Source organism: Gouania willdenowi, chromosome 11 (assembly GCF_900634775.1).
Source record: "Gouania willdenowi chromosome 11, fGouWil2.1, whole genome shotgun sequence".
NCBI lineage: Eukaryota > Metazoa > Chordata > Actinopteri > Blenniiformes > Gobiesocidae > Gouania > Gouania willdenowi.
In genome coordinates, this window is record NC_041054.1 from 23,651,220 (window position 1) to 23,676,390 (window position 25,171).

General features: G+C 37.3%; 1 protein-coding gene across 2 annotated transcripts in view; it reads left to right on the top strand.

Moving 5' to 3' along the window:
- The window catches only part of col22a1 (collagen, type XXII, alpha 1), an 88,437-nt gene that overhangs the window by 30,263 nt on the left and 33,003 nt on the right, over positions 1 to 25,171 (top strand). The window contains exons 13-29 of one of the 2 annotated variants that reach the window (XM_028461229.1): positions 2,781 to 2,834; positions 2,924 to 2,977; positions 3,969 to 4,022; positions 7,638 to 7,691; positions 9,866 to 9,910; positions 11,604 to 11,657; positions 11,751 to 11,804; positions 12,271 to 12,306; positions 12,461 to 12,490; positions 14,300 to 14,353; positions 14,472 to 14,525; positions 19,141 to 19,194; positions 21,921 to 21,974; positions 22,074 to 22,127; positions 22,259 to 22,312; positions 24,943 to 24,996; positions 25,124 to 25,168. In XM_028461229.1, coding sequence (XP_028317030.1) covers positions 2,781 to 2,834; positions 2,924 to 2,977; positions 3,969 to 4,022; positions 7,638 to 7,691; positions 9,866 to 9,910; positions 11,604 to 11,657; positions 11,751 to 11,804; positions 12,271 to 12,306; positions 12,461 to 12,490; positions 14,300 to 14,353; positions 14,472 to 14,525; positions 19,141 to 19,194; positions 21,921 to 21,974; positions 22,074 to 22,127; positions 22,259 to 22,312; positions 24,943 to 24,996; positions 25,124 to 25,168 — 858 coding nt within the window. The remainder of the gene's footprint in view (positions 1 to 2,780; positions 2,835 to 2,923; positions 2,978 to 3,968; positions 4,023 to 7,637; positions 7,692 to 9,865; positions 9,911 to 11,603; positions 11,658 to 11,750; positions 11,805 to 12,270; positions 12,307 to 12,460; positions 12,491 to 14,299; positions 14,354 to 14,471; positions 14,526 to 19,140; positions 19,195 to 21,920; positions 21,975 to 22,073; positions 22,128 to 22,258; positions 22,313 to 24,942; positions 24,997 to 25,123; positions 25,169 to 25,171) is intronic. The other variant, XM_028461231.1, reaches the window with a different exon arrangement.

Below are 25,171 nucleotides of genomic sequence, written 5' to 3' on the forward strand. Positions count from 1 at the left end.
GTCCAGTGTTATGCTATTTTTCATCCATCTCCATTTGTTCTAAGAACCCCAACAACATAGTATTTGAGTGTTTTTTTTTTTTTTGCCAAACTCACCCGCATTCCAAAGTTTTAGTCCTCTGAAAAGTGACTTTCTGAGCAATTCTAAAAACAGGCTGTTTTAGGGGCTACTTACTTTGCATATTCGTGAGTGGGCGTGTCTGTAGATGCTGACTCCACACAACAGTTTGCTATCCACACACTCCTGTTATTGTTTTCAGCCAAAAAACTGCATGTTACAGTAAAACACATGGCTATTTAAGCGTCTATTGTGATTGTGAGTCAGACAAACACTGTGTTGTGGCAGCAGCAGCGAAGTTAGTGAGTAAGTCTGCTGCTGCTGCTTCAAACACTCACCAGGGCTGCTACATCGCTTTCTTCTCCTCCTCTCCACTACTTATTACAGGAATAATCCATTCATGGCCATTGTCCACTGCTTTGTCCAACAGCTGCGTCGCATTAGGTCACAAACATGTCAGATCAAATCAAAGGCGATACAATGACAAAAAAGTATAATGTATCTTATAGGGTAGGAGGAGCCACTATTGTCAGGAGGAAGAGGTTCCACCTTATGACGTAATATATGGGAGAAAATCCAACTCGCCCGTTTGGAGCTGATATTTTACAAAATGTGGAATATCAAGGGAAAGAGGAAACAGAACTTTTTCAACTTTGGAATGTATATTACTGTAGCAAAACCATCATAAAGTGATTTTTCATTATACCGCCCCTTGAAATATATATATATATGTGATGCACAAATATTACTTTTCACATTGTTTTTATTTTTAGCTGGGAATATCAAGAAAAACTCATGAATAACTAGTTTATATTCAGAATTATAGGACGGGTTATCACCCACTTTGCTTAAATTACAGCTCTCGTGCCGCCTCACACAGTCATGAGATGACTTCACTGTAGACAAAATGTTATGCATGCGTCATATACTCTGTGTTTAGAGAGTGATATAAAGATTGGATTAAAGTACATTTAAAATCACTCCAATTTAACATCTCTTTGCTGCTTTTGTTTCCTTTCCTCTGCATGCCCATCTGTCCTCGCCTGACAAGTGCGCAATTTTCTGCTCTAAAGCTGCTAAAGCTGATGAAAACACATGACGTAAGCCAACGTCGAGTTGTGGTGAAAAAAAATGCCATAATGGTTAAAAAGTCAACCCGAGGGAATTCATTGCTCTCTACTTGCTTCTACTTGCTCCTTAGAGAAGAGCGTCTCCCATGTGTGAGCAGTGTTGGTACAGTTGATGACCTTTTTAGTGTCATAACGCAGGCCAAGGTTCTTCCTCCTAATTTTAATGTTGATACAAATGTAAGTGTTCACATGATATAAGCTGAGATAATTAAAGGGCATTCTTCATATGACATAAGCCTGAAATAATTAAAGGGCATTCCTAGTTTATGACAACAACAGTAGTTCTGTGGTAGAGTTAGCATATAATTTGGCAGCCATTACATTTCGTTGGGTCAAGCTTTTAGATTCTAAGGCCTAGGTTTTCAAAGTACGTGAATGAAAATTAAAAACTAAAATATAAAAAGAGCAGTTAATGTTAATGCTATTACTGGGCTAATGCTAAGTGAATGTTAATGCTAGGCTAATGCTAATACTAGGTTATTGTTATTACTAGGCTAATGTTAGGTTCATGCTATTGCTAGGGTAATGCTAGATTAACGTTAATGCTAGGTCAATGGTAATGTTAGGCTAATGCTAAGCTAATTCTATTGTTATGTTAATGTTAATGCTAGGTTATCGTTATTGCTAGGCTAATGATAATGCTATGTTAAAGCTAATGCTAGGTCAATTTTAATGCTAATGTTAATGTTGATGCCCGGTTAATGCTATTGCTAGGGTAATGCTAGGTTAAAGCTACTGCTAGGTCAATGTTAATGTTCAGCTAATGCTAAGCTAATTCTATTGCTATGTTAGTGTTAATGCTAGATTATTGCTATTGTTAGGCTAATGATAATGCTATGTTAAAGCTAATACTAGGTCATTTTTAATGCTAATGTTAATGTTGATGCTAGGTTAATGCTATTTCTAAGCTAAAGCTAATGCTAAATAATGCTATGATAAGCTAATACAGTGCAACGCGGGCCAGCACCCGCATCCTCACTTGTATTTTCTTCAGGAAATGCAAATATTCTAGTTATTATTATTATTTTATATTATTCCTCAACAGGATATGTAAAATTCACTGTAGGGCTACATTGTATATGACATTATTATAATTATGTTTTTAAGTGTGTAGGAGTAGGGTGTACATGGCTTCAGGTAAAATGTCTGAAGGGTACAGGACAGTGGAATGTTTGGGAACTACTGTTCTAAGGGATTTCTTAACGCAGAATCGAATTTATAAAGTGTATTAAAAGAAAGTGACACAATGTGAATACACTGTTCCTTGAGTCACTGGGTGAAAGTGGAATCAAACCAATGTGGCTTTTGAAAAGTTCTAAACAAATTCTGTTTGGACTCATCTGGCTCTAAACTCTGGATCTGAGCTCATGTGCCTGTTTATGTTCAATGTTAACTTTCCATTTGTTGATTTAACCAGTATTGTTCACGCATTCTTCCAATCATGAATTTCTGTCCCCATCTCTTTTATAACCACTAAACAAGCAATTATAACAGGTGATTTCCCTTCAGCACGCCGTCATCGCCCGTACCAGCTGAAAATGCATGCTCGTGGTTGAATGAACACAAGCTTTAATGCGTATTTTTTATTTCCAGGGTGATAGAGGCAGCATAGGGTTGACAGGTGCTCCTGGACAAAAAGGAGAGAAGGTGTGCACCTGGAGTAGCGGTGACTGTTGTTGTTGTTGTCTCATATTGCTTCCTTTGGGTGTTAATTGTGTTTTTCATGTGTCAAACAGGGACTCGGCGGTATCCCAGGTATCGATGGTCTATCTGGTGACAAAGGTGACAAAGTAAGCACATATAATAATAAAATATATTATTAAATATGTCACGTACAGAGGTGAGAATAATATATTACAAGTACTCACGTTACTGTAATAGAGTTGCTTTTATGGGTATATGTCTAAATCAGTAATTTTAGTTGTACTTCAGTACATTTTAAAAGAAGTAAAGTACATTTGTTACATTTCTACGCCAACCATTACTGAGTAAATTATTATTCCTAAAAATGATCAACGGACATGGTGAAACTACAAAAAATTAAATGACCAGACAACAAAATAAAGATTAAAGAGGATCTGAAAAGAAGAAGAAATTGAGGAGTTTTATTACTAAATGGATGTAGGGTCGTGAGTGGCTGGTATTCGACCATTTGTTCACCTTTAAAATATGCACAATTTTTATATTTGAAGAGCATGCATGGTAGTAAAAAAAAAAATATCTACAGGACATGTAATTTTTAGCACTGATTATTTCTATTCTTTCTGACTTTAAACATTGTTCCAGGGATCTAATTTTCATCTGAGTTACTTTTGTTTATTAACTTATGAGAATGTACTTTATAAAAGGTTCACTTCGCCGACATAGCCAATGTTCCATATTACACCTTTTAGACATTATTACACCATTGTTTCTAAATTAAATGTTTATATTTATAGCATTTTAATGTAATTATGAAATCAACTAAAATAAAATAAAACTATTTAAAGAAACATGAATGCTTGAATCTATTTTGTGGCACTCAAACAAATCTGGTTGGCTGATAACTTTAAGAATCTACTAGCCATGCTGGCTGATGGTCAAAAACGTTAATTTAAAGCCCTGTTCTTGATTGATTGACTGATTTCATGTCTGACTTACTTGTACTTGTACTTGAGTACAGTTTCAAAATACAGAACTTCTACTTGAGTTGGATATATCAGTGCTCATTTCACCTACTGTATATATATATATATATAATTGTATATACGGATTACATGTATGTTTTTTTGTCCTCACTAGGGGGAGTCAGGATTGGCTGGCACACCAGGGCTGCCTGGTCAAACTGGACTAAAGGTGGGTGAGCTGTTTCAGTGCCCTCAATTCATTCATAATGCTACGTAGATGCATATCTGCCCTTTTAAGCAAGTGCATTGCTTGTCATCATATGTAGAGTTTGGAGAGGGCAGGGGGACTACTGCTCCCCCAGTGGTCAAAAGTTTACATTACAGTTTTCACAAATTCATAAAAAAAAAAAAAATACTTCCCCCGCCTCAGACATCTTGCCTTCAACATCTGCCTTACCATGCCTTATGAAGTTCTATGTGTCTGTGGTTGCTAGTGCGAATCCCTACGCTGTTGTGATCTTATGATCGTACATTGTATTTAGGAGTTGGTGGACTATACTTGCAAATCTGTATTATATTTGTATACTTATATAATATTTACGTGTGTATTTGCACTTGTATTTAATCCTTATGTAATATATGGTCTCTCTGTTTACCTTTACTATTTAATCATGTATGTACGGTATTTTGTTAGTGTTTGTTTATTTTCATCTTCTAATCATTTCTACTTGGAGCCACGGTGACAAAATGTATTCCCCCTGAGATCATATTCTGATTCTGATTGACTTTCAATAAAGGGAAAGACAAAGATAATTAATATTGAAATCTACAGTAGAGAGCAACCTTTGCTACCCCTTAGTTTTACATCACTCATCATATACTTTAACTACTGTATATCAGTCCCCCTAAATCAGGGGGGCCCAAATGTTATTCATTGAAGGGCTAAAAATTAGAGTGCCAAAACTAATCATTCATGTTCCAGTGCATGAAATTAATATATGCCAATAACATAACTGTGCAAAATAAACACTTAAAGTCGTTTTGAAAATGAAGAACACTTTTCTTTTTTTTTTAATGAAATTATGAAACATCTAAATGTCTTCAAAGACATTTAGCACAATTCAAATTCAACAAAATAGGACACCATACCTCACATACTGTTTACAATCAAAACACCATTTTCCCTGCCTTGAAAAATTATTTTAAACTCGAGAAAAATTATGTAATTGGAGCTTTATTAATAATAATAATAATAATAATAATAATAATAATAATAATAATAATAATAATAATAATAATAATAATAATAATAATAATAATAATAAATCAGTTAGTGCTTTTCAAAGAAAACTTAAAAACGCTTAACAGGAAGCTTCAGATTTTTGTTCTATGAATAACTTATTAATTTTTGAGACATTTGCTGGGTTGGTTCAGATATTTTAGATTTTTTTAGATTTATTTTTTTTAATCAGAATCCCTTTATTATTCCCAGGAGGAAAATGCTTAGTTTAAGAAAAATCATCAATAAAAGAATATAATGTTTAACAAAGACGAAAGACGGTCGTCTGCTGGGCGTGGGCCTTGGCTCCTCTGCTGGGGTCTCTGGCAGGGGGCTCTCTGGGCCCTTCTTCGGGGTGTTGGGTGCTTGGGTGTAGGTGGGTGGGGGGGGCGGGATGCTGGCGGGGTGCCTTGGAGTTCGGGGTTGGGGTCGGTGGCAGGATGTGTGTGTGGGGGGCGGTGGCTGCCTCTCGGCCTGGGATCTTGGGGGCGTCTGGGGGTTGCTCGGCCGTGGGGGTGTGGCCTGGGGCTCCCTGGCCCCCGCTCTTTCTGCTGGCCTGGCTGCATCTGCGGGATGTGGAATAGAACTCATACTGGGCTTAACTTTAGACAATTTAATCCCAAATACTTGCTTTAGGTACTACCACTCACTCATTCCCCCTGTCCACAGCCACCTAATAATAATAATAATAATTTACAAATATGATAGATATATAGAAAAATAATACAAAATGTACAAATATGATACAGTTATTTACAACAATCAAGCTGTGAGGTTATAGTGATGAATTATACAGTTTGATCACCACAGGCAGGAATGATTTCCTGTGGCGTTCTGTGGAGCACCGTGGTTGGATCAGCCTGGTGCTGAAGGTGTTTTCCTTTCTTCTTTATGATCCTAAAGTTATTTTTGAAGAAGTTATTGCTAATGAATTACAGGAGTGACAATTATTTCCTTATCCTTAAAATTCCCCAAAAGCATGTACTTATAGAGTAGTAGTTGCGGTATGATCAGCATGTCCTGTTAATGATTTCACTTCATTTCAAAAGCAACATAAAAATAGAACAGTGGTGTTACTGATTATTTTTGTTAATATTTATTTTTGTTGTCGCACTCTCTGCTCATTCTGTTCTTGAATGGTACCTCACTGACATCTATGTATCTTTTTAGATAAATTGACGTATCTAGCTATTCCAAATATATAGGGCCCGTCAATGCCGAAGCTTAGCAAGCATGTTCTAGAGTTTCTCATTGATGTAGTTACTGCTGTGCTTTGCAAATCCTAACCTGCTGGAGTGCATTGCATTAACTAGAAGTATATCATTTTACTGCTAAGAAGCTAATGAAAGTAAGTTCAGAGGTTGAAGTTCAAGGTTCTCCACCCATGTGAGAGGTCTAGTCACTGTCAGCAATCTCTGGTTGACCCAAAGAAACCACTGAGTCAGCATTAGATACATTAAACAGATATTCCTCTTTAAGTAATCATTAGTACAGCGACCATTGGAAGTATGCATTCATATAATGGGAGGAGCTTAAGTAGAGTTGTCAATTATGGCCAAATGAGTATGTGTTTAAAGGTTGGATGTACAAAGAGGTGTACATATTCTGTACTCGATAGTGTTATAAAGGCGTATATGTGTGGGTGCAAAGTAAAATAGTGTGTGATTTTCCTGGATTAATTCTATGGGACATGTGCATGACCATGGCTCAGGTGGTAGCGGGTCGTCTTCTGATCGAGAGGTTGGGGGTTCGATCCCAGTACCTGACTATGTGTCGAAGTGTCCTTGGGCAAGACACTGAACCCTAAGTTGCTCCCAGTGGTCGACTAGCGCCTTGCATGGCAGTCCTGTCCCACTGGTGTGTGAATGTGAGAGTGATTGGGTGAATGAGCTGATATGTAAAGCGCTTTGAGACTACTTCAGTGTGGTGATAAAGCGCTATATAAAATCAAGTCCATTTACCATTAAATGTGTTTTTTGCTCATTTTTATATATTTTTTTGTTTTGTGTATTTTTCTGTAGTGTAGTCATTTTGTGTATTTTTGTATCTTTTTTGGTGTAGTTTTGAGCATTTCTGTTGTGATTTTGTTAATTTTTTGTATAAATATTTAGTTTTGTGTATTTTGAGTCATTTTCATATTTTTCTTGTTGTTTGGTGTATTTTTCTGTAATGTATGTTTTGTGTGTTTTTGGAGCCTTTTTGTATATTTTTGTGCATTTCCGTGTTCATTTTGAATACTTTTTGTTATAAATATTGTTTAGTTTTACATCATTATGTGTCGTTTTGAATCTTTCAGTTGTCTTTTTGTGCATTATTTGTATAATTAATGTTTTTTGTTGCCATTGTAGTGTATTTTTTTGTGTATTTTTTTGTGTATTGTGTATTTTTTCTATAAATATTTAGTTTTGTGTATTTTGAGTCATTTTAATATTTTTGTTGTCATTTGGTGTGTGTGTGTGTGTGTGTGTACTGCGTTGGGGAGATATTTGCTCCGCACACACATGCACACAGACTTTTCTTGCTTTTATTGGTAGATTAACACTAATGTTTATTCCTTTGATGCAGGGGAACCAAGGAGATGCAGGATTTGCTGGTGAGCCTGGGCCTAAAGGTGTCACAGTGAGTATTATGTTTGAAAGCTGTCTTTGAATGTTTTTATGCAATTATTGATTTATTCTGACGAGACTAATGCATATATACTGTATATTATATCATTTACCTTTTTAATTTAGTACTTAGCAAATTATTTTATATACAACAAACTACAGCTTAGTTGAAATGTATTACTATCAAATTCCATGGAAGCAATAGACATTTAGCCCATATCTACGACAATAAACATTAATATAAGTCGACATGTTAGGAACAAAGGATGACATTGGTAGCGTGTCCAATTAAATTTAGAGTTCTGACTCATTTCATGCTACTTTATTTCCAGCATGTTTAATGCATGTCTTGCCAACCCAGTCTCACTCCCAACTTGTCACATATCAACGTTCCGGAACGACCCTTTAGCGTCAGTATTTGATGCACGGGGTACCCCCTTGGTCTTCATTTTCCACGCTGAGGGTCCGTAAGCAACTTTTCAAAATTAGACTTCTAACCCTAAACCTAACTCAGTGGCCTAGACCCTAACCCTTAATCTAACCACTCAACGTGAACCCTAAACCTAAACGCTAACAACTCCTCTTAATGGCCAAATTTAGGGACCTTAAAATTACACCAAAACTTAAAGTAAACTCAACACCTAAAATAAAATGAACCCAGAAGAAACAGGCAGGAATGCACCAAAACACTTCCACCTCCACCCCATTCCTTATAACACGTAATGGGACGGAGACTGGAAGCTGGGATGAGGTCCATGCAGACCCAGTTGTGGTGCTCCCACTCCTGTTCCTCGGCGAGCAGTTCTGTGAACCCTCATACCATACCACACGATGCATGCATTTACGACAGGGTCCAGACAGACACAGAATGGGGAGGGTGCATCCATCCCCCCCCACCCCATTCTGTTCCCTGTCCCATATTTACAACACTGCACTGACACCACATTATACTGATACAAATTCACAAAACCTTTTGTGACACAAGGAAGAGAGGAACAGGAATAACAGGAGTGGGCCCAAAACACATTCCCCTACCTAACCCTAACCATAAGTTATGGGTACATTTTTACGTGACGCCAAGAACGTTGATATGTGACGAGTTGGGAGTGAGAACGTGTTGGTTTTGCTGAATTGGTTTATGAGGCAAAGCAAACACCTTAAAATGAGCCTGACATTTCTGCGTTTTATGGCTCAAAGTAAAGTCCACATGATTATAGGACTAATCAAATGCTTTCAAGCCAAACATCAGACATATCACAGCTTGCGTATTGGTTCAATGAGTAACGTCATGCTGTGTGTTTGCCAGGTCATCATAACTTCATGACTAAGTAAGCATTAGAATTTTGAAGATGATTGTTTTATCGGATGGATTGGGGCCCTGGACAGTCACCAGCAGACACCCACGACCAGGGCTGGGTTCAATTCTAATTGTAATCACGTAATTGATCATTCTATACAATTATGGTGTAATTATAATTGTAATTGTAATTTAAAAAATCTAAAGATTGTATAATTTAATGCAAAACTGGGGAACCATGTTACAGTTCTATGTACATTTCTACACATATGTAGTTAATTATTACTAAAATATGTTTCATATCAAGCTTTTCCACATTTTACCATTAAAAAAAACATTTAAATCGAGGGGTATACTGACACGAAAAAGACTCAAACATTCACACCAAAAATAATAAAACCTAAATTTTCATTGATTATGAAGCCTAACAAGGTAACAAATAGAAAGGAAATAAATTAGATGATAGATATTTGTTTTTAGTGTATTTTACAGCTGATTTAGGACTCGTTATTAAAAGAGATGCTAACAGAAAGCTAACACAAGAAGAAAGTTAACTTTTATTAGGTTATTTATTTCAGGCTCAGTAATTGTGATGAATTGAAATTGAACTTTCGTAATTGAGAACGTAATTGTACTTGACTTTCTGAGGTTAAAAAATAATTGAAAATGTAATTGTAATTGAAAAAATGTAACTGATCCCAACCCTGCCCGTGATGATGTTTTATAGGGCATTTCCAATGAGCCACAAATAACATAGGCTGATAGACTCTGTTACAATCATCACACACGTCTTTATTGATGTGTGCTTCAAGCTAATGTTTTGTGTAAGACCATAATACTGTACTATTAATTGAAATAACATGTCCATAATAAGGTGTCTTGTATTTCAGGGGGCTGCTGGTATAAAAGGTGAAAAGGGAACGCCAGGAAACAGGGTAAGACATATAACAATTACTTTTATATATAACAATTTGCGTCATATTAGGCAAAAACAGATTGTGAGAGAAAGCTTCTTTTTTCTCTCTCTCTCAGAGGAGTTGAGAAGTGAGGGGCGTAATAGTGCAAACATCTGTTGCTTCCTTGATTCTCTCTCCACACTTCCTGTCTGCATGGGAAATGTGTGGGGGTGTTACGGACCATAATGCATCTTTTTCAGACCTGACAAAGCTTTATTGATGCCATCTGAAAACCCACTGCATTTAAATTCCTCTGTTGCAGGGATGTTAGAAAAGTGGTTTTGTATAAAGATCTAACACTACACGAAAAGGAACAGCTGTGACAAAAAAACAAAATACTGCTAAAAGTTCAAGTTCAAAGACCTCACTGGGAGGTAGGATGACACTCCTGCACATAGATTACTCTACCAGGCGGTGAAAAGATGTGTAGCAGGTTCTGAGAAAAACCAAACATCTCATTCAGACATTCAGCCAGGTCACTCAGTCATTCAGCTATTTCCTGTTGGTGCAAAGTACTGGAAAGTGCTTATCTCAGCGTATGGCGGGGGCCACTTGTGGTTGAAGACAAGGCAAAGTATTAATGGTACAATGCTCATTGTCAGGCATGTTAATAGATCTAGAGCTTGTAACGGTGTAGATGTTGTGGGTTAATCCAAAACTGTAATTCTGTTGTTCTTCTAACCACCTCTTTAAAGCGGAATAAAAGTTCATTCCTCTTTAGCCCGACCTTGTAAACACTTAATTGCTAGTGCTAAGTTCATTCTGAATTAGGTGGCTGGTTTTTTTCCGTTTTGAATTCCGAATAAAATAATTCCTCTTCTTTGTAAACAGTTAACAATGACGCACTGGGTGACGAAATAAACCAAAGAGCCTTAAAAGACACGGATATAATGAAAAGAGTGGATGGACGGAGGCATAAACATCCAGACATTAACACGGAAACATGGACTTATCACACACACAAAGATCAGCAAATGGAACGGCTTCATCGGGCAGGTGATACTAAGACCCCACTAAAGCGGAATTAACTAAAGCCGAATAAACTGGTTTTCCATGAAAACCTCAGTTCGGGAATTACTATTTCCATGTAAACATGAAGCACAACCCTTTAATTAATAACGAATTACGAATAAAAAAATAAAAAAAAAACATCATGTGACCGTGGCCATTATGTTAAGGAGGGCAAATTAAATCACCCAATAGACGCAGGCCATTGGACTTCAAATACAGGACTTGGAAAGTTATGCATCTTGTAAAGTTACATGTTTTAATGCATGGCCACAAAATAGAGTATATATTTCATGTGTCATAATATATATATATATATATATATATATATATATATATATATATATATCAACAAATATGTTAAGTATAATTTGTAGGTAAATTTAACAGAGCAAAATGTAATACATTACTCTTTTCTTTTCATTAAAAGTAAAAAAAAAGTACCATATCCATGGATTTTCAGCTGGAAGCATTATCTACCCATGGAAAATGTGTCTTTAATTTGCTCTGAGAAATGACCCTAATATTTTAGTTTTGAGCAACAAAAAAAGAAAAGAAATGTTGTAAAGCATCTTGTAGCAACTGCTTTTAGATGTCTGATTTTCATTAGTCGAGTAACAGAAAAGATCGTAAACTTTTAACGAGTCTTCATTTTTTTCTTCAGGGTGAAGCAGGTCTGGCTGGATTTCCTGGAAAACCTGGTGTTCCTGGTAAAGATGTAGGTTATGACTTACTTCCCAAAAAAAGCCTGTGATGTTCATTTGCAATGCGTGTTGTACATCACTTAGAAATGTCTATAACTTCTGATCAGGGTCTGAGAGGACTCATTGGATCACCGGGACCAAGTGGATTTAAAGGTGACAAGGTAAACCTCTGAGCTGTTCAGTCTGTCAAACACACTGTGCACTTATTTAGAAACAGTTTATGGAGAATATTGCCTCAAGCATTGTGATAGTGACACCAGAGACTTCTAAAGCTTCTGTCTGCCATTCCCAGACATTCCTCAGTTTCATCTGCACTGTCGAAGCAGCTCACTCACATTAGTCTGAGAAAATAATGTGCATCGTTTGTCTGTCTATAATTTCCAAGCTAAATGAGTCCTCCACACCCTTACCCTAAAGCATCCATACACGCATGTACAAATGCTTTTTTACCTGGAGCTGCCACAGTGCTCTGACCACATTTCCCTTTCTTCTAACCTACAATTCACAGTTAACCATGACTCCTCTCATAAATTACGACTGTAGATTTGTGTTACTTCACCGCCACAGGAGGATTTTCACCTTGATTTTGATGACAGCCTTAACTCTGTTGTGTGAACTTTGTGACAGGGAGAGAGAGGCCTTCCTGGATTACCAGGGGATGTGGTGAGTACCAAGAGTAGGCCAACAGGAGAGCAGAACTGCATTCTCTATCATTGCTGGCTGAAATAATGATAAGAAACACAGCAACGCAGTTGTCCAAAGTGACCAAAAATTGTTTTTGAACATCGACAATAAAATGTTATTGTTTTCATTTCAGGTACAAAAGAATGGCTTACAAGGTGAGAAGGTAAGCAAGCTCATGTTTCACTAAAGTACACATTAAATAGTGAGTGAAGGTAATCAGGAAGATGGGTTTCACATGAGTGACAACAGAGTGAGAGATTAAATCCACACATGCACTTACACACTGACAAGACAGCGGGGGACCATACACTAGGGCCCTCATTTATTAAAGACAGTGTAAAGCAAATTCTGACATTTTCTTCTAAACACATTAAATAGGTCATAAATGTATTCCTTAAAACATATACAAAGCCATTAACCCATTTATCATTTCATTGTGGAGCTAGGCTTCAAAAACTATTTCCAGTTTCTGTTTTCAGGATTTAATGGGTGGGTCAGAAATTAGGGCTGCATTACGTAGGGAGCCATCATTAGCATAATCCCGACCCTGCTGCTGAAGCACACCAAACTTCTGCGCCCTTCAGCGGGCGCAGTTCGGCCCCTAGCTGAAAACAAACCACATATTCCGACTCAGGGTAACAAAACGCGTACGTTGGTGGCACATTTTCTATAAAATTAGCACGTTTATACACCGCAATTTAGTTTTTCACATATTCAGTCTTGGGCAAAGTAGACCTTTTCACTGATATTGTTTGGCCTGATTTTGATAGCACTATCGATGCTGGAGCCACTTTCACCTTGTTCTCTTCCACAAACACAGTAAGGAGGCAATGCCCTTCCCACGTGTGGATGTGGTTCCAGCACCTCTAACTGACACGCCTCCAGCGTCTCAGAGCAGAGAGAAGTGCTTGTTTTGCCATGATTTTGAGACCTAATTTAATATACTTAGCAATGTTTTTCATCTTTCATATTTGGCTCAGTGGTCAATGACACGTGCTTCTGTGGTGTGACAAACTCATAACATTAATGCATTTTTGCTTTACATAGACTTCAACCGTGCGTGAAAACGGGTGCAAATCTGAGTGCACATTGTGTTGTACGTATTTGACCAATCCCAGCATACCAATGCTCTGGTGTTGAATTTCATCGTCATTAACATGTTACGCCCTCAAATATTCCTGGTTCAGAGGTTACGCCCACTGAAGTCAAACAAACATCTGCAAGGAAATAAACGTTTCTGAGAAGAAAATCATCCTCACAGCTGAGGTGAAGAAAAACAAACGCGTGATTTTTGGTAGTGTGAAAACTGGAATTCAAGGAGCTCATTTAAACTGAACAGCCTTTCCGTATTGGGCTGAGATATGAATTAAATTCTCAATCACGACAAATGATGGTTTGAATGAAATGTTACTCATTCACAGCCTAAAAGCGTAAATCACTGCCATTTGATCAAGACAATTCTTTACATTTAGACGAGTCATCAGGCTGGCGAGCCCGTGCGCCTGCCCAGTAGCACAGTTTATTAGTGTGTTTATTGATGGAAAACCAAAAAATTGAAGGTATCAGTAATAACGTGGACTTTTTCTGAACGTACGGTTAATAAATGAGGGCCATTGGATCAAGACCTAAAACAAAACAGAACCTGAAACAAAAGTAAACCTTCTGTGCCATGAGCAATACTGATTATAAACTAGAAAACTAAAATCAAAGCAAAACACAGATCCCACGCTGTGACTCTGATGACGTTTTTGCTAGGTAATTGTTGTGTTTGTTTTTAGAATTCTAGTTTGCATCTATAAATTTGAGTCTCAATCGGGGGGAGCACCTTTAATCAGCATATTTAAAAAGTGTTCATGTCAAAACAAAACACTTGTGTTAAAACGTCTAAAATTCTGAATTGATGCATTGCAATAAACAAAATATATTATCTGTCATAGCTCTGCAGCTTAGTAAAGTGTTTGATTTGTTTCAGGGAGTTTCTGGACCCCCTGGACCTCCAGGACCTGAAGGTCCCCAAGGGCCACCTGTAAGGCACCCTGATTCATTACTTCTCCTGTTTGAGGCACCTGTGCACTCGGCAGGAGGCTATTAAAGTACGAGTCATGCTGTTTGTTTTTTGTTGACGAAAGTGCCTCATTTTTCAGGGTCCTCCTGGGGTGCAAGGTCTACCTGGTGAACCTGGGGAGTTTGGTCAAAGGGTAAGAAGCTGACCATGTTGAGATGATACATAACGTAGATATACGTCAGATAGGGAAAAAAAAAACATATAGAATTCCACTTTCAGTATTTACAGGGATTGACAGATCTAAAAAAAAAAAAAAAAAAAACAAGTAAATTAAATAAATATTTACATACATGATTAATAAGAAAAAAAGGTGGAAGACCCTCTTAGAGGCAAACTCAAAGACCATTGCCAAGATCAACATCTACTGCGGGATATACCATGGAGGCGCATTGTCATCTCTGCTGTCCTGCATAGGCTTCGACCCCCTCATTCAGATCATCAACAAGACTGGTAATGCATATCAATTCCAAAAAAGATCAACAATCAGTTCCCTGCTCTACATGGATGACATCAATCTGTACACTAAGAATGAGCAAGGTCTCGACTCACTGATCCACACCACCAAGTTACACAGAAAAAAAAATATTGAAATGTAACTGTGTTAGAAAAGTGTAGCCCAATGGTATCCAAAAGAGGCAAGACCTTTATGTAACATTGTATGCTACAATGTATTGTATGCAACATTGTAGCTATTCAGGACAGCTACCAGTACCTTGGGATCCCACAGGCTCCACAAGAAAGTAAACCACAACTAATGGCACGTTTCCATTGGCAATATCGGCTCTACACGACTCTACACTCCTCTCTTTCGGGACCCGTTACTGTTTTTCTGGAGCGTTTCCAATGAGCACCAACCTGACACGTGAAACTGCCAGACTCCACGGATTTCAGTTTTTGCAACCATCCTCACAAGATCACCAAGAAAAATCAATGGTGGCCAAATGCTTCCTCTCTGTGCGTGAGTTGATGACTCTACGCTGTGATAATTCTCAGAACCAATCAGTGCCTACGTCACATTTTCAGACCAGGGCTGCTTTTTTGGAACCTCAACAAAGGCAGTGCTAAAAAGGCGGCACCAGGTACCACGGAGGAGGTACTTTTCTCCCAGTGGAGTAGGGAAAAAGGAGAGTAGAGCTGAGCCAAGTAGTGCCAATACCGCAAGTGGAAACACACCATACGTACCTAAAGCAAGTCAAGCAAGTCCTGTAAAGTCAGTTGAATGGTAAGAACAAAGTACAAGCCTTCAACATCTATACAGTGCCGGTCATCAAATCCCCAGTTGGGATCATAAAGTGGCCCAAAGAGGAGATTAAAGCCACAGATATCAAGACAAGAAAGCTCCTTACCATGCATGGAGGGTTTCATCCCAAGTTTAGCACCCTGAGGCTACACACTAAGTGGAAGGTGAGAGGCTGAGAACTAGATAACATCTGAGCCACTATCCAGGATGAAACACCAGGAGTCAGTGGCGTAAATATCGATGATGCAACCAATGCTCGGACCTTGTCAGCGAAAAAGGGAGGAAAAAAAGCAGCTGTGCATAATTTCTACAGACCCCTGTTTTTGTGACTGGAATAGCTTGGGGCAGGTCGATAGGATAACAGTGAGTTGTTACTATGGGAGGAGAAAATAATCATTTATTCAATCACCTTGATAGCCTACCTGTCGGTCATAATGAGTCACAATGACATGACAGAAGTAGATGAAAGTTGAACCAAGAAGCATCATCAAGTTTAGCAAGTCCAAACAAAAAGTGGTGTGCAAAAGGAAAACGGAAAGAAAAGAGCAGGATGAGGGAAAAGGTAAAATTACCAAAATAGACTAGTTGTTTTGATCAACCACAAAGGCAAAAGCTATCGTCCCGCATAAGGTTAGCGGTAGCTTGTCGTCTAGCTTTCTAAAAGAAGCAGCAACGACACCACCACCGTGTCCCAGGCGGACTATACTGCATCAGTGTGTGGTCAGTCTCCTGTAATGATAGCCTACATGGTGACATAGTATGCACGAGCATTGCTTATGTTTAGAGCGGGTCGGAGCACAAAAACCTATCACCATGATGTCAAGCTACTGCCAGGAGTAGGTCAAGAAGATGGCTTCAAATGATAAGCTGCTCACTTATTGTCTCATACCAGACAAGGGCAACGTAGTAGAGGCCGGCTGTCTAAAGATGCCCCTGAAACAGTCCGGCACATAGTGGTAAGGTGTAAAACACATGCAGGCTCTGCCAACATGGAGAGGCACAATCAAGTTGCTGGGATAGTGTACAAGGGTATCAGTACCCAGTACGAACTGGAAACTCCCAAATCTCAATGGGACACACCACCAAAGGTAGTTGAGAACAATTGGGCTAAGATTCAGATTTAGCTTCCAGACTGACAAACAGCTGCTGGCTAACCAACCAGACATAGTGGTGGTTGAAAACACCAGCAGAGAGCAGTGGTCACAGATGGGCAATACCAGCTGTCTGCAACATCAGGAAAAAAGAACATGAGAAAGTGTCAAGTATCAAGGACTTAAAGAACAACTGGAACACATGTGGAAGGTCAAAGCCCATGTGGTGCCTGTGGTTGTAGTATATATAAAAGAACATCAAGATAATTTGGGTCAGCACCAAACAAGACAAGTGTTAAAATATTCACATTACTGAGCCACATCAGACAGATGTATGTGGGTTATTCTTTGTTAACATCTTGAACAACAGCATTTTGATTTCAAGTGTACGGGGGGAGTGGTCAAAAGTTTGTATTACAGTATTCCCAATTTTTAATAAAACTCACACAATACACAAATATTTTAAGTCCCAAAAAACACAGTGACTGGGAAATGATAAAAACGACAATATAAAATAAAACGTTAACAAAATAAAACCAAGTAAAAAAGTTTTAAAGGACCAGCAACCAATGATATTTGACCCTCCTGCTTCCCATAGCAGCTCAGAGCTTTGTTTACAACATTGTGGGACACCAATAGACTCACTAGTCTGTTGTTTGTAGTGATGCTCTGAGAAAACTAGCCGGCTGGGACAGAAAACGAGCACACCCTGCTCTCAGCGTCTGGATATAAAGCGGTGGATTGAGCGGTGTCGTGATAATCTACTTGCCCGCCTGCCAAAAAAATCGGCATCAACCGGCCGCGGAAGCACATAGACAATCAGCGAAGGTGGAGTTACGCTTTTAGAGACTTTTAATGCCATAATCTACGTTGTTGGACTTTTAAATGATTTTAAGCCATATGGATCATTTTATTCTCTCCTACCTGTTGTTTAACTTAGTGATTTACAACTGACGGAAAGTCTATTCCTCTATGTTAAAGCATATTTCTCATATTAAAGCACATGTATTGAGTGTTGTATGATACATCATGTAGAACATCATAAATAATATCACTGCTAATTTGAGCAACTTTACTCTCTCATTCGGTTACAGTGGGTGCTGAACATTTCAAGCTGCTTTTTTTTAATTTATTTTGGCAGGTTTCAAAGCTTATGTAACAGAAATGATAATAAAAACAGTTAGATTGGTAATTTGTTTTCATTCCTTATTTGTGAAGGGAAACTCAAGACGTTCTCTCTCTCTCTCTCTCTCTCACTCTCTCTCTCTGTATATATATATACATATATATATATATAAGAGTTTCTGCCCACCCTGGCAAGAATATCAAACTCCGCCTATGATAAGCGTGCTCTTTAGAGATTTGAGCAGCACAAAAATAAGTAAACAAGATTTCATAGTCAAGGAATATTTGTTATTTATCATTGTACCGTTTGAGAAAGTCTTTTAAAACAAATAGGTCTTTGCAATGATTTGCAAAGGATTTATAAACCTCCCATAAGTACTTCTCCCAAACCTCTCATGGATTATATAAAAGAAACAAAACAATATTTGTTCTTTGTTTACTAAATGGAATGCTGTCGCTGTTATCTGTGTCCTTGTAGGCTTTATTTTTATAAACATAATCCCCTAATTTCATATGTTCTCTATTTACAATCATTTACCATCACACAACAGTGTGTAATTAAAACAGACCTAAGGGTCTTGCAGTATTTGTTTCTCTAAAACTTTAACAAAGATAGTGACCTGCTTTCTTTTTCTTTTCATTTCCCGTGAGCTTGAAGCTTTTGTGTGTGCGCGCGCGTGTGTGTGTGTCCAAACCTCATCTAAACCTCTTCAGGTCATGGATCAGTGTGCTCTCTACAAACAGAATAACATGGAAATATCATTTAGGAAAAGGACTAAACCAATCTCACTGGGGATTCTGTTTCCTAAGGCGAACAAAATCTCTCTCTGTTTGGTCTTTTTTTTTTTTTAATGCTGAAAACATGCTGAAGTATTTTAAACGCTCAGCGGAGCATTTCCAAGAGGTACATTTAAGAAACAGAACTGAGGCATTTTCTTTAGACATCGGGTTAAAGACGTCAACTGTGAGAATCGGTCTTTAACGTAGACGTTGAGTTGGCATGTACTGAGTTACTGCCACTAACCTCTCAATGGTCACAATTTGGAAGAAAGAAAAAAAAGAAAAATGGTGAAAAAGAAGAAAACAAAAGCCAGTATTTGATTACTTTTCTAGGAATGACAGAATGACGTCTACAGCCAATTCCCCTAATTATATATTGAGTTATTTAAAAACTCTATAGCAGGTAATTTCCCAGTTGTAAAGTGCTGCTATTGTTTTAAAGCCTGAAATGTTGTTTCCCATTCATAATAAGAGACTATTCACCTTTAATCCTGCCAAATGTTGTTTTACAGGGAAAGAAAGGGGAAAGTGGTCTGCCGGGGGTGGACGGCCTTCCTGGACCTCCTGTAAGAACGTTTTTTATTCTACACTTTTAAATGCTTATATGTGAAACAATCAGTTGCAACACAAAGATATTACCTTGGGACAGCTGTAACTCATTCAACAAATGTGACATTACCATACGAATATATTTAGTTTGGTCAAAAGCTCTTGAATGCATAAAACAAGTGATTCCAATCATAAATGTCAACTGCGCATTTTCTTTCCTTTATCAAAAGAACACCAGAGTGTTATCAGATCTACTTTGCTAGCTTGGTCTTCTCTCTAATCATTCATAAAAAAAATAATTAAAAATCAAAGAATCAATCAATCCTAGGGAGAAAACTGCACATGAATGTAGGTAAATATTAATATCATGTTTCTAGTGTATGTATTGGTTTCAAAAGATCAGCAGAAAGTTAATGTTTTATGTTTAAAGCTTTGCTTTTTATTTTAATGTATGAGAAGTTAAAATGAAAAAAAAGTTAATAAAGTTGTCAGAAAGTTAGAGGCACAGAAAAAACTATGGTGCCTTCAAACACTTTTACAAATGCCACAACAAATGTACAGTTTTGAAAACAAAATGTACATAATTAAAATTCCAGTGACATTGTTGATGGCAACAAAATGGGCAAAACCTCATTTATTTATTATACGGTCAAAACAGAGACTATGCACTGAGCATCCGACGTCCACGGACCTCCAGATCACATTCATATCTCCACCACATCTACATGTCTATATGACGTCCAAATGTCATGACCACGACCTCATCTGGACCTTGATATGACGTTCAACGTTTGAAGCGATTTCACATATCATATGAAATTTAAACAGCCTTGATTCTGTTTATTAAAAATCATTATTCAGTATTATGCACAGTCACTAAGTACATATCCATGTGTATTTCAGTAACATTTATTATGCTCTGAGATCTTTCTAAGAAATAATGTAATGTCGAGCTACCAACGAGCAAGTCAACGTTGAAACAACGTTGAGAAGACGTCTTTTTCGGACATCATCAGGTCAGGTTAATTTAACGAACGCACACGCAACAAGAACGTCAAATTTATATATAAACATTACAATACTCCTAAAATGAATGGTATTGTATGTTCTTACAGTGCAAAACAGTTATTAAAATGTATTTTTATGCTGCATTTTGTCATAATGTTTCAGACAAATAATTTGCTGAACGTTTCAAATAACTGACAATACCTTTGAAAAATGATAGCATAGGGTCAGGGAATGGAATCCACCCTGGGTCATCTTTCTTATTCCGTCTTTTCGGGACGTCTAGAATAAGTCTTTTTCGGACATCCAGACGACGTCTGAAAAAGACGTAAAAACTTTCACTCTGCACCCGCCAGGACGTCTTCTCAACGTCAGGCCGTCACGTCATTCCAACATTGTTTCAACGTCGGTCTGCTAAGTGACTACTGCGTCTCAAACCAATCCCCTTCCATTCCCTTTCGTATGATTTCACACAACAAATTACAGTAATAAATGACTGACAAACATTTACAAATGCTCAAAACAAATGAACAAACATGGAAACACTTACACCTACAATGCACATTGTAAATCTGTTTAAACATTTGTGAAAGTGCTTTGCTATTTGTAATTTTGTATTTATTTTTTAGATAATTATGTAAATGTGTTTTCAAACCTACTCATTGACAAAGATACAAAAACAGAATGTCAACGTAATAAAACAAAGGATGCAGAAGTGAACTGTCCATTCACATACTGTACACAGACTGAACACGTTCCATGTTGCGATTGCGCCATCTGCTGTATTAGATGTGACACTGCATTGTTCTGAGGTCATGAGTGGAGAACAAACTTACAGTTTGTGCCAGACAGGAAACAGGATATCTAAAAATATCTAAAAATATTTAAATATCTAAATATCTAAAAATTACAACAAATGAAAACAGCAGAATTTTATGTGCACCATCAGCATATTCAAAGTACAGACATAAGATACAACTCACAGTTAGAACGTCCATACCTGAGAGATGTTTGTTTTTTTTGCCAAGCTTTTGGGTAAGATTAGAATATGGTAAAAGTTCAGTGTTACTAAGACAAAACACGACATAAACTGACTAAATAGAAGCAAGCAAAACAAATTATAATGATTATAGGTACCTGTTTCCTAATATGGACCATAATAATATGTTTTGTTTAAATTAATTAAAATGGATTTAATACAAAATAATTGAAATTCGCACCAAATGAATGTGTACATTTTTAAATAGTGTATATCAGTGTTTGATTTTTAACATATATCCTATTTTATACTTAGTTCTTGAACTATATTAACAAAATAAATTGATTTCCAGCATGAATATCCATAGTAAGGTCAGTTAAAAATCCACTACAGCTATTTATTTTTATATTTATATTTATATTTTTACATATACCAAACGGAATGCGATGGGTTGTGTTGAGTAGGATCCCAACAATGTGATATTTTGTTGTATTACACATTGTATTTACACAGAATAAACAGGAGGGAATGGTGGTGAATCTAAGGGACCATCAATTCTGATCTTTACGTTTGGTCTCTGAAATGTTAACCTTTGATTGCAAAGTATTCTTTTCTAGTGGTTGTTTTTGCATTATTGCTTTTTAATAACCAAAAATGTGGGGAAATGTTATTTTTCATTTGTGGGAATGTGATGAGTCATTTTAAAAGCCATATACAATATTTGAGTTTTTCTGAAGACGACTTCTCACATTCTTGCAGGGCCCTCAAGGTCCTGCAGGGTTAGCTGGAGACCGTGGACATCCAGGGCCTCCTGTAAGTTCCACAAACTAAAAGTGGCCCCGGCATCACACTGCTGTGCTATAACTAATCTGACTTTGCATTGAGCACATGTCTCTGGTGTTGTTTATAAAGGGCCTACCTGGTGAAATTGGATTCTCGGGCAAACCAGGAGAACCAGGGAAGGCGGTGAGTTGACCTTTTCATTCCTGAGTTAAAAGACAGTTGCTAGAGTTCAGTTTTTTTTTGTTCTGTTTTGATGTGATCGTCATCCTGTTTTAATCCTCCTAATGTCAGTATTTCATATTTTCTCCATGAAGGGTCTGCCTGGTAAAGATGGTCTGGATGGTGTCCCTGGAAACGATGGAGCCATGGTTTGTATGACCTTTAGATTTGAGTTAATGAGTCTAGATTTAAGACCTTAAGGTTGCATCAATACAATATGCAGCTGTATAAATCACTTCAGGGGTTCAACCTTGGGGTCGGGACCCCATTTGAGGCCGCAAGACACTGGGAGGGGGTCGCCAGATGCCTTTAGGAAACTAAGAATATTTTTGGAACAATTTTTATTTATTTAATTTTTCCCCTTTTTCTGCAACTACACCTAACCTGCCATATTTTACCCTATTTTTATCCCCCGCCACAAAGTGGAAGGTTTGAGCTCCGTCTGTATGTTTGAGTTAAAGCGGACAGCTTCTCTCTGAAACCGTATAAGATAGTATAACCAAATTCAATGTGTGGCTTCAGGGTATCGATACCTTGATGGAGTTCGAAAATGAGAAGTGCGCAATTATTTTTTTCTGGAGTTATTGCCCTTGTTCCATTTTTTTTTACTCTGTTCGAGGTTTCTTCAAAGGGGACAGCTTTTCTTACAAACCATTTAAGATAGTAATTTCATATTCTGATGTGATAATATTTTCTTATGTATACAGCTAAGTTCTTAGATTTAGGACATTTAGGAAAAAGTTGTGAGTTATAATGAGAACCAATCTGGCGGGGGATGTTGATGATTGTCTTCTTTGAACCAAGATTTTTGCTCCGTTTAATGCATTTTTGCAACAAAACTCCCATTTCTGCCACTTCTCCATTCATTTCCAATGCCCTTTCTGCACGTTTTCCACTTTCAAGACATTTTTGGCATTTATAAACCCTTTCCACCACTTTTCCCACCTAATGTTGCATATTTTGACGCATTATTGTCACTTTTAACCTCTTTACACCATATTTCATTTTCAATTTAACACATTCACAACTTGTCATGCCCAGTATTTGTATTTATAGAATTATAAATTAACAAATTGTCCCTACTTTTTCTGCCACTTTTAAGCCAATATTGACACTTTGAACCCTTTTTACCACTTTTAACCAATTTCTATGGTTTTAAAAACCCCATTTCATCACCTTTTCTACCTTTTTTGGTCACTTTCACCTCATTTTATTACTGATTAAAAAATGATTTACATCTTTAAGATGACTATATACTATGGTGCAAATAATACTAAATTTCCTGGATAACAGTGGATATTATTCAGATAAATAAATAAATGTGGGTATCACAGATTCATAGAACATCATTTTTGCTGACTTTATGGATGTGCCCCAATAAGCTCTCCACTTTATCCCCCTTTATGGACGACCCTGGCTCCACATGTCTGTGTTCAACCACCTTCAGGTACGGTGGGGGGTCCCCAGTCTCTGGCACCTTTATTTTGGCGGTCGTGGGCTGAAAAAGTTGAGAACCACTGAAACGTAGTAAAATGAGATGGAATGAATCTCTAAATCTGCTGCCCAGTTTGAACAAATGCTGTGCTATTAAAACATAAAACAGACAATGTTCCTTAAAACAAAAAGCTTTTGTTTTTGCAACTTTTGCTTGGAAACTAATTACTTTGCTGTTATTATTAATAATGCACTGCTGTTGCTATTGCTGAACATTTCAAGTGTTTAAGCACATACTGTAGGGATTTGCATTAGTTAGTTTATAAATTATAAGTTTATAAATTATAAATATATCTCCATTCCCCATGAACATGTCACCTTTACACTACCTTTACATTACTTAGTGCAATATTTTGTGCAGTATATGCTAATAAATAATAGACACCCTTCACCCCCAAGATACCTCATTCTATTACTACAGCCAGGGTTGGGGTCAATTATCATTGTAATCACATAATTGATCATTAATTACAATTATGGCATAATAGTAATTGTAATTTTTAAAATCTGTTGCCGTCACAATCGTAATTGAATTGTAATTGAGTTCAGATAATTGACTTTGTAATTGTAATTGCCATGAAAATTCTATCAAAATTTTCAATTAATTTAACTCAAAACTGGGGAACCATGATACAGTTCTATGTACAGTTCTACACATATGCAGTTAATTATTAAAATATGTTTCAGATCAAGTTTTCCCACATTTGAAATAAAGTAAATCTCGGTATACTGACAAAAAAAGGCTCAGATGCCCACACCAAAAATATTAAAAACCTATATTTTCATTGATTAGGAAGTCTAACAAAGTAACCAATTGATAGGAAATAAATTAAATGATAGATATTTGTTATTAGTTTGTTTTACAGCTGAATTAGGACCCGTTATCATTAGAGATGCTAACAGAAAGCTAACTTATGTTAGGTTATTTATTTCAGACTCAGTAATTGTGATTGATTGTAATTGAACTTTAGTAATTGCGAATGAAATTGTAATTGACTCTGAGGAAGTGCCGGAACTATAGTCAGGATTGTCTGAGGTCCAGGTCCGGACCAATAGCAACAGCCTTATTTATTGGAGTCCCTTATAAGCAAAATGAACTCTGGTTTGGGGTGCGAAACTATTACATTTCTGTTCATTTCTGTTGCGTATGACCTGCCAAAGTTTAAGTGTGGCTCAGAACTAAACCATGTATAAGTACAATGTGGGGTTTCTGAGCTTGTGTGGATGATTTTGCTGTCACATGTTTCGAATGTGTGTCATTAAAATGTTAATGTTGTATGTGAAGGGCCCCAGGGGAGAGCGTGGAACAGATGGTTTTCCAGGCAAGCCAGGACCAAAGGTAGTATAGACCAGAAACTCACGGAACCTGACTAAAACATACATAAATAAATAAGATATATGTATAGAGAATGCAGGTTGTGTATTTTTCCATATGTAATAGAAATATTTGTGTGCATGCTTCACAGGGTGATGAAGGACCTCCAGGACCCAGAGGACCTCCTGGAGAACGAGTC